Source organism: Chanos chanos, chromosome 3 (genome assembly GCF_902362185.1).
Source record: "Chanos chanos chromosome 3, fChaCha1.1, whole genome shotgun sequence".
Taxonomy (NCBI): domain Eukaryota; kingdom Metazoa; phylum Chordata; class Actinopteri; order Gonorynchiformes; family Chanidae; genus Chanos; species Chanos chanos.
The window spans coordinates 27,637,894-27,654,454 of NC_044497.1; the positions used below are offsets into that span (position 1 = coordinate 27,637,894).

General features: G+C 37.8%; 2 protein-coding genes across 2 annotated transcripts; both read left to right on the forward strand.

The window, feature by feature from the left end:
• The first annotated feature begins 3,214 nt into the window (after positions 1–3,214).
• On the forward strand, positions 3,215–6,989 carry srm (spermidine synthase). Its single transcript, XM_030768642.1, has 8 exons — positions 3,215–3,427; positions 4,067–4,187; positions 4,517–4,609; positions 4,844–4,997; positions 5,229–5,312; positions 5,484–5,629; positions 5,801–5,923; positions 6,071–6,989. The coding sequence occupies exons 1-8, from the start codon at positions 3,297–3,299 to the stop codon at positions 6,086–6,088; spliced, it is 870 nt and encodes a 289-aa protein (XP_030624502.1). The 5' UTR covers positions 3,215–3,296; the 3' UTR covers positions 6,089–6,989.
• A 3,827-nt stretch (positions 6,990–10,816) lies between these two features.
• sst6.1 (somatostatin family member 6.1) lies at positions 10,817–11,599 on the forward strand. Its single transcript, XM_030769946.1, has 2 exons — positions 10,817–10,918; positions 11,372–11,599. The coding sequence occupies exons 1-2, from the start codon at positions 10,817–10,819 to the stop codon at positions 11,597–11,599; spliced, it is 330 nt and encodes a 109-aa protein (XP_030625806.1).
• The last annotated feature ends 4,962 nt before the right edge of the window (positions 11,600–16,561 follow it).

Sequence of the window (16,561 nt, forward strand, 5' to 3'; positions counted from 1 at the left end):
CTGTATACCAAAGCAGACTCCCCCACTGGGCTGTATCTTGAGGTTTATCTTTCATTCTTCAGTTCAATGCTGCATTGTACAAAATGAACAATGTGAAATACTTAGTCCAGAGACCCGTTCTAATGCAAGTTTCTTTTTTAATTTCTTCAGTGAAGTGACTGTGTCATTAGTAAAGTGCCGACCTTTGACCTGTCCTAGTATCATTACCCCAACCCAAACCCTAATGATTAACTCACCCTCATTTGACAGAGGGGCCTTGAGAGGTTATTTACAAACAGATAAAAGTAAAATCGTTACTGATTTCATTTGAAAATCGAGATTGTAGGTTGTGATGTTGCAATTATTGTTTTTATTTGTTCTATTGTATACGTTGGCAACTGTTCAGTTAATAATATATTCAGTTCATTGTGCATTATGAATAATGTATTGTGTGGTTTCTGTGTTTGGGAATTGTTCAATTACCATCCTGAAACATGGGAAAAGCTTGAAAGTTTGAAAGGCCCAGGTTGAAAGGATATTTGAGTTGAATGCTTTAACGGAAAAGTGATTTTATCACCCAAATGAAACAATACCCGTATTTACATTCAAACTCTCCATTGACATAGGTAATATTACAAAATGTTTTTCATGAAAAAACTTGTCAGTGTAGAAAAGCTCTACCGGATTCCATAAGGTCATCCAGAACTTGTTGGGTGGGACACATGACTGTATAAATACTTTATTAAAACCACCATATGAGCCACTGTTTTGTCAGTCTGCTGATATAAGGCAGGAGCAGACATCCTCCCACATTAGCTTAAGATGTGGGTGAAGACCTGGAGCAAACACATGGTTATACTATATAAAGTTATACTATATAAAGGTACAGTCAAGTATTATCATCTGTTACTGAGTTTGGAATACACTTCAGTGCTCATTGTACTATTCTTTTGGTCTGCACTGCATTAGAATAACTCATGCTACATGTGTCAGGTGATGTTTTTTTATCTTGGCATTTGATAATCAAACATCTTGTATCCATTCTTCAGTGATAGCTTTGTCTGCCTCAGGCTTGCTCTCACAAATATAGCTGTGCTTATGAAATACAGGTATATAGATTTACTGTAATAGTATGGTTGCATTTCTGTAGAACTTACCAATTTAAGCAATCCGGCTGTTATTTTTAGCGTTATGAGCAAAACGTACTATAATATATAATAATATTAACCCACTGCCAAAGTACCTTTGTGATAAATGTCAGTGTCTTATATTAGTTGGATGAGTGCACATGTGTTTATAAAGTGGAAAGTGGAAATTCCAGTTGAAATCCAGTAGAAAATCCCAGTAGAAATCCAGTAGATAACCAGTAGATATCCAGCAGAACACCAGTAGAAAACCATTTAAAAACCAATAGCAATTTTAACTGGTTCCTATTGGTTTTTATAGGGAAACTGAAACACATTCAACTGCTTTAATAACTGGTTTCTACTGAAATGCCCAGTAGAAAAACCAATAGAAATTTCTGGAATGTATTGGTCTGGTTCCAGTTGAAAAACAACTGATCAAAACTGCTGGTCTCAAATGGTCTGTATTGGTTGAACTGGTCTCAGATGGTCTGTACTGGTTTTAGCTGGAGACAACTGGGTTATTGAGTTCACATGAACTCACGTGGTGTGTGAAATGTTACAGTAGGTATTTAAATGGATTAAACTAATTTCAATTGGTGGAACCTGGAATTATAGTGAATACATCACTGCATGTAATTTATGTTTTAACAGTTTACTTCCACCACGTCCACACAGGCCGAGAACACACACACCTTTGTATACTGCAATCTATATATACACCTTGATAATAACAATTTAACAGAGAATACTGAAATACAGGCAACAAGTAAATGTATAAGGAATACCTTTATAGTTTGGGGCTCATAGGAATAAGCACATTAAAAGGGACACCCCCCCTTTATTATTTCTTTGCTATTTGTGTGTTTGTGAACGTAAGTTTATTGCATAAGATTTTGATGTAACTTTTGTTCTTTTTGATATATGTATTTGAGCAAGGCTCAGACAGGCACCTGTGACATCTCTAGGAAGATGGGGGCGCTCTAGACTGGTCGTGTTGAAAAAAGACGCGCGAGAGTAGAGAGGGCGAGGGAGCGAGGTTAGTTTGAAAACAGTGTGTTGCTGTGCGAAAGATTATTAAAAGGTTTTCCGAACTTCACGTACGCCTGGCGAGTCCTTTGTTCAGGTGTGCAACGAGATTACTTAACACCGTTATTTAATCGGCAAAGATCTAACGAAAACAGTATGTTTTTTTTTAGCAAGGATAATCTGGAGGAGGGAGAGTTGTTCTCTTCTAAAAGTCTTTTTTAAAATGATAATTCTCCTGAACACGTCGTTTAACGCATTTCATTGTATAACTCAGTTAACATCTCTGGCCTATCCAAACTTACGAAAACCTGTTGTTGCACGTTCGTAGCTATAATTCAGTTCAAAACTTGTTTCTGTGACAAGTTACACTTTAGGTTCTCTCTCCTGTTGACGGGAACAAAATGTGATTAACTCCATGTCCTGAATGATTGCAGCGACATTCCAGGTCAGGTGTCGGGATAGATGAGAATGATAAGGAGTACGGTTTTCTCATTAACATATTGGCAAGACTTCTCCATACCAACAAATTGACGTTGCCAGCTGTAAGCTCGCATACTTTTAATGTTAATCATCTTTTTATATACAGAGTGCTAATTTTCCACCAAAACACAGAGCCACAGGGGAAAAGGAAAAGAAAAGAAGAGAAAGAAAGATACAAAGAAAAACAGTTTAAGTCATTTCAGCGTTGTAACAAGGACAATTTCCCTTACTTAGCGGTGCTTTTTTCTTTTCTTTCTTTCTCTTTTTTTAAGAAGCCATTAACTATAAACTCACCTTAATCGCCTGCTTATTCATAAAGAGGTAATATATTTCACAGAAACCTATGAAAGGTAAGATTTCCATCACATTCTTTGCTACCTATTAAACTAGATCTATAACATTTCAACCGACTCCAATCTTCACGTGGGCTCTGAGCAAATCAGTCAAACTTGAATGGTGAGTTTACTGTCAGACGATCATTGGCCGTTTCTAAATCAAAGCATGATGTCAAAACTCTCTAATTGGCTGTATCGTCTGTCGTATGGTTAGGTTGTATATAAGAGAACGCCCAACGTGTCAATTGGTAGTGAAGAGCGCTTTGCCAGTTTCTGGTTAAATATCAGTGCTTGACCTGATAGGGAGCCCGTTTGATCAATACTGACCAATTTTAAAGAAGCATTAACTATGGATAACATAAAGGACGGTTGGTTCACTGAGACATGCACACTATGGCCGGGACAAGCAATGAGTCTCCAAGTGGAGGAGGTTCTGTATCATAAAAAATCAAAATTCCAGGATGTTATGGTCTTTAAAAGGTAACGATAAGTCATTTTATTTTTATTCTGCTAACGTAGTTATCAGGTCATTTGGTTTACGTCTTACATGGTTAGTTTAGCAGAAGACGTGGCTAACTTGTTAGCAAGTAACCCAACAATGAGGTTTCTTTGCCTGTCAGTTCACTGTAGTTTGCATCTGGCTAACTTGCTAGCTTTAACATCTTGTCTACTCCTTGTTCTTGGGCTAATCTGTCATCTTATTAGCTAACAACTTTCCGCAGATTCATGAAATCTAGATTGTAGCAACGAGTATCTGCTTTATGGTGAATTATTACAGCTGTCTGCTACAATTATTAACCGCGTTTGTTGAATCTGGCTAGTTTTTAGCTCAACAAAAGTAAGGCTAAAATACGGGGCTAGTTTGCTTCATTGACTGCATAAGACCATTGCAGCGTGCACTCGCACAGCTGACATTTCTGCACATGTTGACACGCGAGTACCAGTGCTTGTGAGGCTCCCTCTAAGGTTGCTATTTGAGGTTCAAAAGTCAAATGCGTACTGCGGCAGTCCCCCCTCCAAAGGCTTCTGTTCTTACCAATGAGACCCTCTGTTAATGTTTTATTGTGAATTACTTAGGAAAAGTGCTAACCGTTGCTGATTGTGGTCCATTCCCTGCAGTAAGACGTATGGCAATGTCTTGATTCTGGACGGAGTAATCCAGTGCACTGAACGAGATGAGTTTTCCTATCAAGAAATGATTGCCAATCTACCTCTGTGCTGCCATCCATGCCCCAAGAAGGTACTTTACTTTTGGCTTCATAGTTCATTGTGTTTTTCCCCTATGTTGTGAACGGATTCTTGACAAGACATGCACCAACCTGTTTCACACACACACTCACACAAAAGAATCCACACTACTACTCCCATGTTGTTACTGGAGAGGGAAATGTTTTATCTGACATTGGCTGCAGACTGCAGTTGTTGGAGGGGAAAAAAAGCAGTTGTTGGTTCATGTGTCAAGTATCATATAATGTAACTTTTTTTTCACTGCGTATTAAACATCTGTGCTGTAGCAACAAAAGATATGTGATTTTAAGACACAGTTCATTATTACTGTGCCTCTCTCAGGTCCTGATCATTGGTGGAGGAGATGGTGGAGTGCTCAGAGAAGTGGTGAAGCATCCACTGGTGGAGTCTGTGGTTCAGTGTGAGATTGATGAGGTATCGTTCTAACAGCCACTGAGGTTACAGCCATATGCGTTTGATTTGAGGCACATATGTTGTAACTGTAATCAGACTGTAGCAAGACATGAAGGCACTAAAACTGCTTCAGAGTTTGGTATACTGATAAATGTGTATGCGCAAGGTAATTGGACTTTTGTTTATACGACCAGATCAGAAATTATGGGATACGAATGGCCAGAGTGTGGTGTTTGTTTATTTGGTTTTTGTCAGGATGTAATCAACGTCTCTAAGAAGTATCTTCCTGGAATGGCTAAAGGATTCTTCAGTCCCAAACTCAGTTTGCATGTGGGAGATGGCTTTGAATTCATGAAACAGAATCAGGATGCCTTTGACATCATCATAACAGACTCCTCAGATCCAGTTGGTAAGAGAGCAATTGTAAGATTTCCAAACAATCGTAAGATGAATTTCTAAACAATGTTAAGATAGATTTTTTAACAGTTTCTTTTGTTTAGCACTTTCTGTGTCTTGGATAAAATGAAAAGTGGTCTTGATTGTATCCTGATATCTTTGTGGAAAATGCATACTTGACTGGCAAGATGTTAAAATATTGTGTCATTAAAATAACTCTGCTCTTCTGCCCTTGCTGTCCTAGGACCTGCCGAAAGCTTGTTTAAAGAATCGTATTACAAACTCATGAAGACGGCTTTGCGTGAGGGTGGGATTCTGTGTTGCCAGGGTAACTGAAAGTCATTGCTTAACTTAATACATTCCAGAGGCTGCTCACTAACTGAGAAGATATAAATTAATTAGCATTATTTTCATCTCGCAGTTCTGTAGAGAAATGTAATATTAGCTGTGATGGGGCATTCCACACTTCTGAATTGCGACTTGTCTTTGGTTTCTGTAGGAGAGTGCCAGTGGCTTCATTTGGAGCTGATTAAAGAAATGAGAACTTTCTGTAAAACGCTCTTCCCTGTGGTAGACTACGCCTACTGCACCATTCCAACATACCCAAGTGGCCAAATCGGTTTCATGCTCTGCAGTAAAAATCCTGTGAGTTTTCTATTCTATTCTTTTCTTTTTTTTTCCTTTTTCTTTCTTTCTTTCTTTCTTTCTTTCTTTTTTTTTTAAACTTTCCAAGTCATTCACTTCTTCAGTTGTTTAAAAAAACAACTCTGACGGAGTCTTGTTGTTGTTGTTTTCATGTCTTACTGGGTGCTACAGAAAATAAATTTCCGAGAGCCCGTGAGAGAACTGAAAAGAGAGGAGGTTGAGAGTATGGAACTGAAATACTACAACCCAGAAATCCACAGAGCAGCATTCATCCTCCCAGAATTTGCCAGAAAGGTGAGGCTCTGCATCACTCTTAAAATAAACAAATGCACAAACAAACCAATTAACAAGTAGACACAGGATTTTTGTTTGGTTTGATTATGTAACACTGCTTGTGATAGTCTCATTTCATATTCATTTGTTCTGACGTGATTGTTGTAGGTACTAAATGAGGCATAGATGGAGACCATCCCTGCCCTGTTGTCCTTTGAGGCTTTTGGCGACAGTAAAACAAGACCCTCACCACAGCAACAGTACCTCTGAAAACAACAGTTCCCTCTCTCCCCGTCTCTGTCTCTCTCGCCCCCGACCCTCCTGAGGAGCGTCTGCTGAAAGTCTGCTAAACGAGGAGGGAAAATACTCTCTGTCCTTTGCCGTCAGTAGTTAACCCCTCCAGTGCTTCCTTCCAGTCTTACCAATTATGTTTTTCTCTTTGTTTTTTTTGTTTTGTTTTGGTAAGGTCTCTGTGTTGCCTAGGTTCCACTCTCAATTACATGGAGAAACAACAACAACAAAAAAAATCAGTGTTGATAGAGTGGTTCCCAATCACGAAGTTGTTTAATTCTGAATATGGTGATATTGTTGTACTTGCTGTTCTAAGACAAGGTAAATGTTTGCCTGTGCAACGGTCATTATTTGCTCTGTTGATTGAAATTTTAGTCTAATTGTGTATGATAGACAATGAAATGACACATTCCACCCTGAAGTGTTGTTTATGGCTAACAGAGTAACCCCATTTACATAATGAAATAAGGAAAACAACTAATAAACCTTGCTGACAATTGAAAAATATGTCAGTTCAAAAGCATTTTATGGTACTTGTGTATCCAAGTGTTTTCTCTGTGTGATTGGAAATCTGCAGAGAAAAAAACTCAGGTCAGCAGTAAATAATGTATTAAAATACTGAAGACATGGCTGATGCTAACAAGTGGCTAATCATTGGTTGTCGTTTTTTTTTTGTCATTTATAAACAAGTGGTAAATTTATGCCTTTTACTAGTTTTACTTGATATAGATTTACTTTTTGCCTAATCTTAAATGCTCTGTAAACAAATGTACCCAATAAAACATTATTTCTTTTAGCATGCTTACTGCTAAAAATGAACTAAAATTCATACAGTTCTGGAGACTTTTGGCCAAAAGTCAGCAAAACGATGAAATTCTGGTACCCTTTTTTTTCTTACGAATTTGTGTGCGTGTGCGTGTAAAATTCTCTAGAGGTATTGAAAACATTCTTTGGATTCTAGGGGCCATATGATCGGGAGATGAACTTTGGTGGCTGGTTTGTACAAAATGAAGAGTTTTGTAAAAGATTACCTGAAACTGTTTGCTACATTGTGTGGTGTTGTATGACTGGTGTAAGTTTGTTGAAGAAAATACTTCATGAGTGAGACAGTGTTACATGTTAGCACTAGAGGATTGTGATTCTATGGAGAGTATAGTTTGGCCTGTGTCAGTACAGTAGACTGAATGTTTTGGCCTTGATGATTGACAGTGTTAGGTAGGAGAACTGGGTCATTTTTTTAACAACAAAATCACTCTCAAATTAAGTTTATACTGAATATCCATTGAAATTGGTTCACCTGGGCCTTGTTCTTAAGAGAACTGCACTTTTTCCTCAAAGTGTACATTTGGATATTCTGTTACTCCATGGGTCTGTATTATCAGCTACATGTTTGTGTTTTCTTACCTCTTGTTTGTCTGTAGACATGTCTATAGATTTGTGCTCATTCTCTCTGACCTGTCAAATGTTCAGTATGAGGTACAGTAACTGTTTTTGAATAAAAACACAATCTGCTCAGTTCAAAGATCTCTGAGTTTGTGTACACCTTCTAGGACACACAAAAGGAGGTTTTCTAAGTAATATCTATTTTAATGTGGTAGACTGACCTTTATTTTGTATCTTCTGTGTAGATTTCTCTGATTTATCTTTTTTCTAGCAAAGGACACCAATGAAAACATAGCATTGAAATTGTGCTTGGAAGAAGTCGTACTTGCACCGAATAATTATCACCACAAGGTGGCATGCAATTCCTTAAAACGAACCTCACCATGCACATAATCTGTGACGGCCTGCCAGATTTAAGTATGCAAATATAAAAGTGGGATTGCCCTAGATTTCCCACCTCGTTTTGGCAATCTAGTTTTCAGGAAATGAATACGCAATTCTCTCATGTTTAAATATTTCTCAACATACTTTTAAAGTTATTGTTTTGATCCTCTTGAGCCACTATATTGTGTAGAGTGGATGAAGACTGGATTTCAAAAAGTCTCTCGCCACTAAATTTAACAACCCTTTCTCTATTCTACTTTAGACTATTTCCCTTGGACACGATGAGCTACAGCATGTGTTTCTTAAGGTCAAAACTCTTGGAAGCTTACCCGTTATGTCACGAAAACATGGTGATGATGTTAGTCTGAGAAGCCTCTGATACGTATCAGAGGTTTCTCAGACTAACATCATCACCATGTGCATCCCTTTAAAAAAACTCACTGAATCGACACTGAATCAGAGCAACGGGCCTCAGAGGGAATAACATTCTCCTTTTCCATTTTGACCCGATGTCAAACTATTATTTGTGTGTTATGGTGGACTTTGATAGCTGTTAACTCTGTTAAAACGTCAGATATACTCTATAATAGGTTTATTTCTTACAAAAGGCTTTTGGCGTCATCGGCTCAGGAAGAATTTTCGTCTTCGATTATAAAATGCTGGGTTTTGTAAACCCGGTGATGTGTCTTGTAAGTTATTTATTGCTCGAAGATGTTAGAAATGTAGCTGAGAGAGCAAATATGAAGCCATCAGAACTTTAAACGGACACAACCGTGAAACTCGATGGAGTGTAAAGCTGACGCCAATGGTGTTTGAAGTTCGTTTTGGTGTTCCCAGTATATATGTGCTGCTGAGGTCGATTACCATGAATTCTTCAAACGCACTGTATCACGATTTTGCTGGAGGGTCTGTTCACTCCAGCAGCCCATTAATCTCAACAGAGCTGTAGGCAGTGAAGTCTGGCCACATCTGCTGTGAAAAATGTTCTAAAACCTCAACCATTTGAGACTCTAGTCCGCTGAGTTCAGTGTGTTGTGAGGATAGCCACAGAAGCATCCATCAGTTAAAGCCTACTGCGTGGGAGACTGGGAGATGGGCAAAGTGAGAAACTGTCTGCGTGACCAGGCAGGTCACACGCTAAATCATTCAAGCATATTATTCCACGTCACTCTAATCGATACAGTGTTAATTGGCTTTTCAGCACAAATCAGCACAACAAATCACCTTAATTTACTTTCTCTTTCACTTCAGACGTTAAATACACAAATATTCAGCGATGGCATGTCTCGCTACATCGACTGCAACTTAAAGGTTTCGTGGTTACCAAAGCCAAAAAAGGGTTTAATCCGTTCTATGTGCTTCGCCACGTTTCTTGTATGTGACAGGTGCGTAGTAACTCTGAATTGGCCCATTTTACAAACCTTGAACCCCTGTGTTTACCCTCTTAAAACATCTCTAGTCCTGGCCTGCAGGTATTTAATCACTGCCATTTGACTTGTTGTTCATCATGTTGACCCTATCAGCTCATTTAAACATTGTATGGAATATAGCAAAAAAAAAGTCTTCTTTTTCTAACTTCAACAGGAAAGAAATAAATTTACGAACAACATCATTGTTATCTTTTCTGTCTCACAGCTAATGCCTTTGTTACTTTTGTGCACACATTCACAACTGGACGTGATTTTAGCCATTACAAACATTTTTATCTTCAGTAACCGTCTTTGAGAATTTCATAGACCATTTCATCCCCACAAACTTGTAGTTTTCTTTTTTTTTCAGTGATCTAAGGTGTCAGACAGTTCAATAGCAATCTGTGGTGCTGTAGCAGGCTGCTGTCAGAAAGGCAGAAATGCATTTGATGTGGCTACAAGGTGATATTTTGTTTTTGAGAGTTTATGTTGTGATTAATCATATTTTTTGACTTCTGTGTCCCTTTGTAAATAGTCACATTAAAATATGATGGTGTTTCAGCAACACACTGACTTGATCCGGTTGGGGTGGAGAGCCTTGTAAATTTAATTGCAAATATTGAACTTGATATCAGTGAGGAAATACAACTTTCGATACACACACACACACACACGCTATATACACTATATATGCTGTGTGTGTGTATCTATCTATCTATCTATCTATCTATCTATCTATATATATATATATATATATGGAGAGAGAGACAGACAGACAGACAGACAGACAGACAGATAGATAGATAGATAGATAGATAGATAGATAGATAGATAGATAGAGATATGCAGTTATGTGGTGAGATACATAAATAGATACAGATAAATATGGATATACATATGAAATATAATGGAAAGCTGTCTGTATATATAAATGTATATTGATAAGATAATTTATTGTCAGAGACTTGGACTTTCTGATGTCAAGACTGTATTTAGACTCATGACGTAGGTATAGCACGGCAATTTTTGACATTAGACAAACCCAGTCTCTGGTTTTTGAAGGGGTTAATTGCTCAATGCTTTAGTTAGTCCCTAACAGTCCTGCTCCCCCCCTGCCCCCAAACACCACCCCTCCCCTCATCCACCAAGCTCTGCGTCAGTAGGAGTGTAGGAAACAGTGCTATATAAGAGACTGCCACCTGGATCTCCAGACTAAAACTCTACCATCATATTACCAGCAGCAAGAAAAAGCAACAGCTTCCACCTCTCTTTATTCTTTCACACCTTCTCTTCCTCTCTCTCTCTCTCTCTCTCTCTGTCTATCTGTTTCTCTCACTCTCTCTCCAAGCTCTTACGCTTTCCAACTCTCAGCTCTCACTTTACAAACTCTATTTCTCTTTCCTTCCTTTTTGTTCTTCTCTTCTCTCGTTTCCACCACTCTCTCAGAATGCAGCTTGTGAGTAGTTTGGTGTCTTTTATGCTGGTGCTCTATAGTGTTCAAGCAGCAGCTGTTCTTCCTGTGGAGGAGAGAAGCCCCACACACACCAGGGTGAGTAACTCCCAGTCACTTAACATACTTATTCACTTCTTTTTTATGCATTTATAGATTATACATATCTATATCTTTATGTATCATAATGAAATATTAAGAAAAAGTAATACTTCTGAACATGATTTGTATGTTTTAATCTTTTTTTTTTTAAATAAAATTTTAGGATTAGTGGCTTTTGTCACAAATGCTGTGATTTTCCTAAATCTCTTTAATGTAGCTCTGTGAAATTTCTTATATTAAACAAAAAAGAAGTTGAAAATAACTGACATGGAATATACTGAAATTTGATTTACATTTTTTTTTAAATTTCCAAACAGTTCTAGAATGATTTTGTTTATTTCCTGAAACATTTTGTCTGCAGTTACGAGTACTGCTCCTCAGAATTCTGTAGGAACATTTTATGTGCTCTAGCCAGTCTTGCTAATATTCTAATTTCTCTTTTCTCCTCAGGAGTTGAGTAAGGAGCGTAAAGAGCTGATTCTAAGGCTGATTTCAGGCTTGCTGGATGGAACAGACAACAGTGTGTTGGCTGGAGACATGACCCCCCCAGACCTGGAGGAGCCCCTGGAGTCCCGTCTGGAGGAGAGAGCTGTCTACAACAGGTTATCACAGCTGCCTCAGCGAGACCGCAAAGCTCCCTGTAAAAATTTCTTCTGGAAGACCTTCACATCATGCTAACACTGCCAGCCACCTAACTGCCACCCCAGACCTCTCTTCCCCAAACTCGACATGAACTGTAATAGAGCTCCAGTGTAAATACCATCAACCCTGTCTGAAGAAGATTCACCGTGGACTTTATTCACGCAGTCTGCCTATTAAATTATGGATGATTACATCTATTTATTTATTGATCTATTTATGTATTTATTTGTTTATGAACACATCCTGAAAAAATAAAGCATGGTTAAGGTACTTACTTTTTGCACGTGGGATGTCTCATTTTTCTGTGCTTTACGTGTGTCCTTTAGTTTTGTTTTTTGTTTTTTTCTTTTTTTACAGTGAAAAAGACTGAAGTTGAATTATGCTGTTGGATGAAGAGATGTACATTTAACCATAAACAGGAAGACTCCATTATCTCCCGTAAGAGCTTGTCTGGTCTGATGTAGTAAATGATTACGGATTTTGGAAGTTAAAATATCTAACATCTATTCTTCCATTTTTTAAAATGTAGAATAGAACAATTCACTACCCGAATGAATAAATTTGGAATACCTGACACATTACGATTAAATTTCAGATACACTGGACCATTTTACAGGGTTTTTTTTTTCCTTAGACAGTTAGAGAGTAGGTAAATCAATTGTAATGATTTTCGTATGTAAGCACAAGCAGTGGAAAGTCTGCCTCAAGACTCCATTGTCCACGTGTTCTTCATCAAAAAACATATAGTCATGAGCACTAAATTATCAAACCATTTTTTTTCATACTCTTAAAAGATCTGACATGATATTCTTTGTGCCAAGAGCAGGATCTTCATAGGAATGCTTTATATTGGCATCTCTTAAAACGGACCTTTTTCTTCTTAGAGACAGTTAATGCCTTCCCTAAAACCTCCTCCTCTCATTTCAGCTGTTTCATGTGGGTATATTGTTTGTTTTTGCCGGATTTATCAAATTGCAAAAGGCAATTACGGCCTCACAGGCAATTTAGTGTACGATACACTGAAAAGCCACCCTTCACTGCATTTATGTGAACATAGTTTAGGAGTTCTATAGAAACGACCACATGATCTGAGCTGTTCGTTCCCTGATGGGAAAGGGAGACCTGCTGGGCTCCTGACTGTGCATGTGGCATGTCTATGAATTATACTGATTACCTACTGGATACACTGAGTACAAGGGAGGGGTGTTAAAGGATTGTTAAAGATTGATTAAAATTAGATCTAAATGTTTTGTGACACTACTTGTCTTGTTATGCATACTCATGAAAACCCCTTTTCAGATACACAAGTAAACTGCAAACAATCAGTTCATGTCATCTGCAAAATGGATTTAATGACAGGGGTTTTTGTTTTGAGGAATATAGACAGCTTCGTAGGCTCTACTAGTCAAATGTACTCACTAATTAAATTTATTAGCTGTTACAACAATCTGCTATTAGCTTTTTGAAGCTATTTCACCTGCCATTTCATTTGTTTTTAAATTGTTTGACATTTAATAATTCTTGAAATTTAAGAATTATTAGTCTGCGTGTGGTCTATCTAATTTTTTGGCAACAAATTCAAGAGGGTTATATAGATATAGATATAATGTAGCTTATAGCAGTGTTCATAAATAACAGTGTTGGACAAATCATCAGAGCAGGCTTGATGTTTAAATCAAGCTCATATGTGTATGTAGCTTATTGGGAAGGAATTTACAGGCCTCAAACTGCTGAGACACAATGCTCAGTGAATTAATGTCTACAGACAAAATAGCTCTTCAGGTGAACATAATAAATAGTTTGCTCTGTGACCTCAGGAACCTGTTGTTCGATTTTTACCTGTGGGGTCTGCTGTCGCAGTTTGAGTTATATGCCTGGTCACACCACAGATATCGACATAAATGTTCGTAGTCTAAAAACACACACACACACACACACACATGCACACACACACACACACACAAATCTTTACTACTCTTTATCTATCTAGAATAAATGTGTTACTTGATGACAGAAATAAGTATGGCTGAAAATGCAGCGGAATAACATAATAGGCCACTTGGTTACTGAGATAAGTTGATAAGCCACTAATATTGCCAAAAAAGTAGTGACATCATTCCCCAACATTGCACATGAGGCTTAGCCACTAGGGAAAAGTGAATCGTGTCTAATAGCGTACTGGAGCTCTGCATCTCAAACACAGCTAATGATGTAGCCAACATGAAAGATAGGCATGGCAAGCTGCTCTGGATTTCATATAGACTTGGTAAAAATCATTACAACGGCCACTTGAGCTGAAGTACACTGTCAACTAACAAGCTACAACAACACACAGATAATTACTTTCTCTAACAGGCTGCTTGTGACTCAAGGGATCTGCTCAGAAAATGGTCTTTTATGATGGTGATGTAACATATCCAAATCCGTACAACGTGGTTCTTCATTTTGACTCATACATAAGACAACCTGTTTATGTGTTCCCTCCTCAGACAGTCCTGATCAACGGTAGAAATATGATCAAGGAGAAGTCGCAAGACCCTTGGAATTCTGTGGAACTAAGGCATGATTCATTTCATTTCTAGAAAAAACATGATGAGCATTGTTTTAAAAGTAGTGCTAATGCACTTACATATGTTAAAACATAATTGCAAATCACTGATTTTCACGACTATGTCATCGTATGACCTGCCTCTAATCCTTATTTCAGTAATTGTATCTATTTTAATTTTTTTTTACTAAGAGAGATATGAGATGGATTCTAATCAGCATGTTGAGGGTCAAACTTTATTTCCAAAACATGCTAGTGTTGGTTATGAGAGAGAGAGAGAGAGAGAGACAGAGAAAGAGAGAGAACTGTCCATTATGTTCCTTAGCCCTGAGCTGCAATGAATGCCCATTTGAAGAACATCAAAGCCAGTGCCTACAACCAAAGCATTTTGATTGGTTTGCTTTTGATCTGTAGGCATGCTCCCACCTAACCAACTATTTTACATTTATATTTGACTTCTCAAGTGCCTGTGTTTAAAAATAACACAAGGTAGTGCCTTTCCATTGCTATTGTTGTTGGGGAAAAAAAAAAACACTTCAAAGCAGAGGTGGAGAATTTTTCATCGAATTCTTCATTGAAATCAACTGGTGGGATAACCGAGGTAATATAATATTCCGATTAAACATAAAGTATCGCTCATTCTCCATCTGTTTTGACATCATCATGTTCAAACATCATTGCTCTAAACTATCATTCAGTTATGAAATCCAATGATGGACTGTAATCATGGACTGAACAAATGATGAGGAATGTGTTTGCTCAGCTGTCATGTTTAATCAGGACTGTGAGCCCATTTGACATTAAAAACAGCGTTTTAAACAGAATTTCTCTTGTCGAGGGTGGACTGGTTAATTTCTGTTATGTGATTGCTTTCATCCTTGTTTGCATTCTCAGGCCTTATGACTGAGGTAAGGAGACTGTTGTCATGGAATCACAAGTTGGTCGTCAGATGACTGAGAAAATCTGACAGTCTGGCTAAGTTATAAGCCCTTCATGTGAGTCTGAAGGTGAGACAACACTACATTGTGCTACTTGAAATATTCTGCTTCTTGGAAAGCTGGTCTATGTACAGTTTTCTATTTTAATATGAGCATTTCTACATTCTGAAATTGATGCACTGAGACACAAATATAAGGTAAATTCCAACTTCTCAAATTCTTAACAATATTCTTCTCTTTGTAGTAAGTAGGTAAGTAAGTAAGTAGATAAGTAAGTAAGTAAGTAATTAAGTTCTGGTAAGTAAGTGGTGAACACTAAAGAGACAGAATAGCAACAGCCAGGACTGAGAGAAAAGTTCCTCTCACAATTTTTACTGTAAAGGTGCGTGCGTTACGATGCACAAAGCCAATAAAATATAAGGGAGAAGGCCTTCTCCTAATCTTGATCACAGCTTGAAGCAAAAATGTTGGAATAAGCAGATCCTCCTTATGGAGACAAAAACTAATACTGATAGAAGAGTTAGACAACACAATGTCTTGGTTCTTCTATACCAGAGGAGATGCTTAGCCTTGAACACAAATGAAACATACTGTACTTACACTTACAAGACACAGCGTGAGTACAGAGAGAGATGTACAAAACACATAACAGATTTCTTGCATGCACACGCACACACACAGACACACACACACAGACACACACACACACACACACACACACAATATATAATACAAATATATGGTAATATGTGTATAATAATTTTCCACCTTAAATACATGTCAAAAAGAGTACTGTTTTGTATAAGAAGCCTCTTGGGTGTTCAGCACTGTCATATTTACATACAGCTATTTGAGATTTCTGAGACAGTACACATGCTGCAAATATCATGCCGCTTCTCACCTTGGCCTCTGGTAATTGGAGAAGAGGACAAAATTCGCACCTCATTTTTGAAAGCCTTTTCCTTTAGGTAAAGGTGTGAAAAGGCAGGGCACGACCAGAGCCAACTCATTTATAAACGCATCTTGTGCTCTCTCACCAGCGGCAATAACATGGTCTAAACTGGGGGGGAAATGACTTTCCAAGCACCAAATGAGAAGTGATAGGAAAGGACAGCAAAAGGGCACACACACTTACATTTGAGATGATTGGGTGGTTGATTTCTTTTGTTGCCCCTTTTAAGTCATACGTAACAGGCTCCGAAAAACAACAGGACATTAATTTGAAGATTTAACATTTTGTTCTTGATAAACTTTTTCATTTCCATTTATCTTTGGGCAAAGGGTGTCTAAAGAGTCTATAAAATTAATATTACATTTGCTTTTATTTTCCAAATGTGAAAAAAAAGGAACAGTGTTTTTTAAGGAACACTGAATAAAAACTCTTTGTTGTGTAGTCTCTGCATTCAAGTCCACTCTCACTTCATTAGTCTGAAATTGTCAATAGAACTTAACTCCGCCTGTATCGCCCAGAGCTACTTGATTCATCACTGTCAGCCAAGCTACTGACATTTG

Bases quoted from the DNA above. Each gene is read 5' to 3' on its own strand.
- srm (XM_030768642.1), top strand. From the start codon at position 3,297: ATGGATAACATAAAGGACGGTTGGTTCACTGAGACATGCACACTATGG. The intron at 4,610-4,843 runs GTATCGTTCTAA...GGTTTTTGTCAG, and splicing joins TTCAGTGTGAGATTGATGAG to GATGTAATCAACGTCTCTAA. The intron at 5,630-5,800 runs GTGAGTTTTCTA...TGGGTGCTACAG, and splicing joins TGCTCTGCAGTAAAAATCCT to AAAATAAATTTCCGAGAGCC.
- sst6.1 (XM_030769946.1), top strand. From the start codon at position 10,817: ATGCAGCTTGTGAGTAGTTTGGTGTCTTTTATGCTGGTGCTCTATAGT. The intron at 10,919-11,371 runs GTGAGTAACTCC...TTTTCTCCTCAG, and splicing joins GAAGCCCCACACACACCAGG to GAGTTGAGTAAGGAGCGTAA.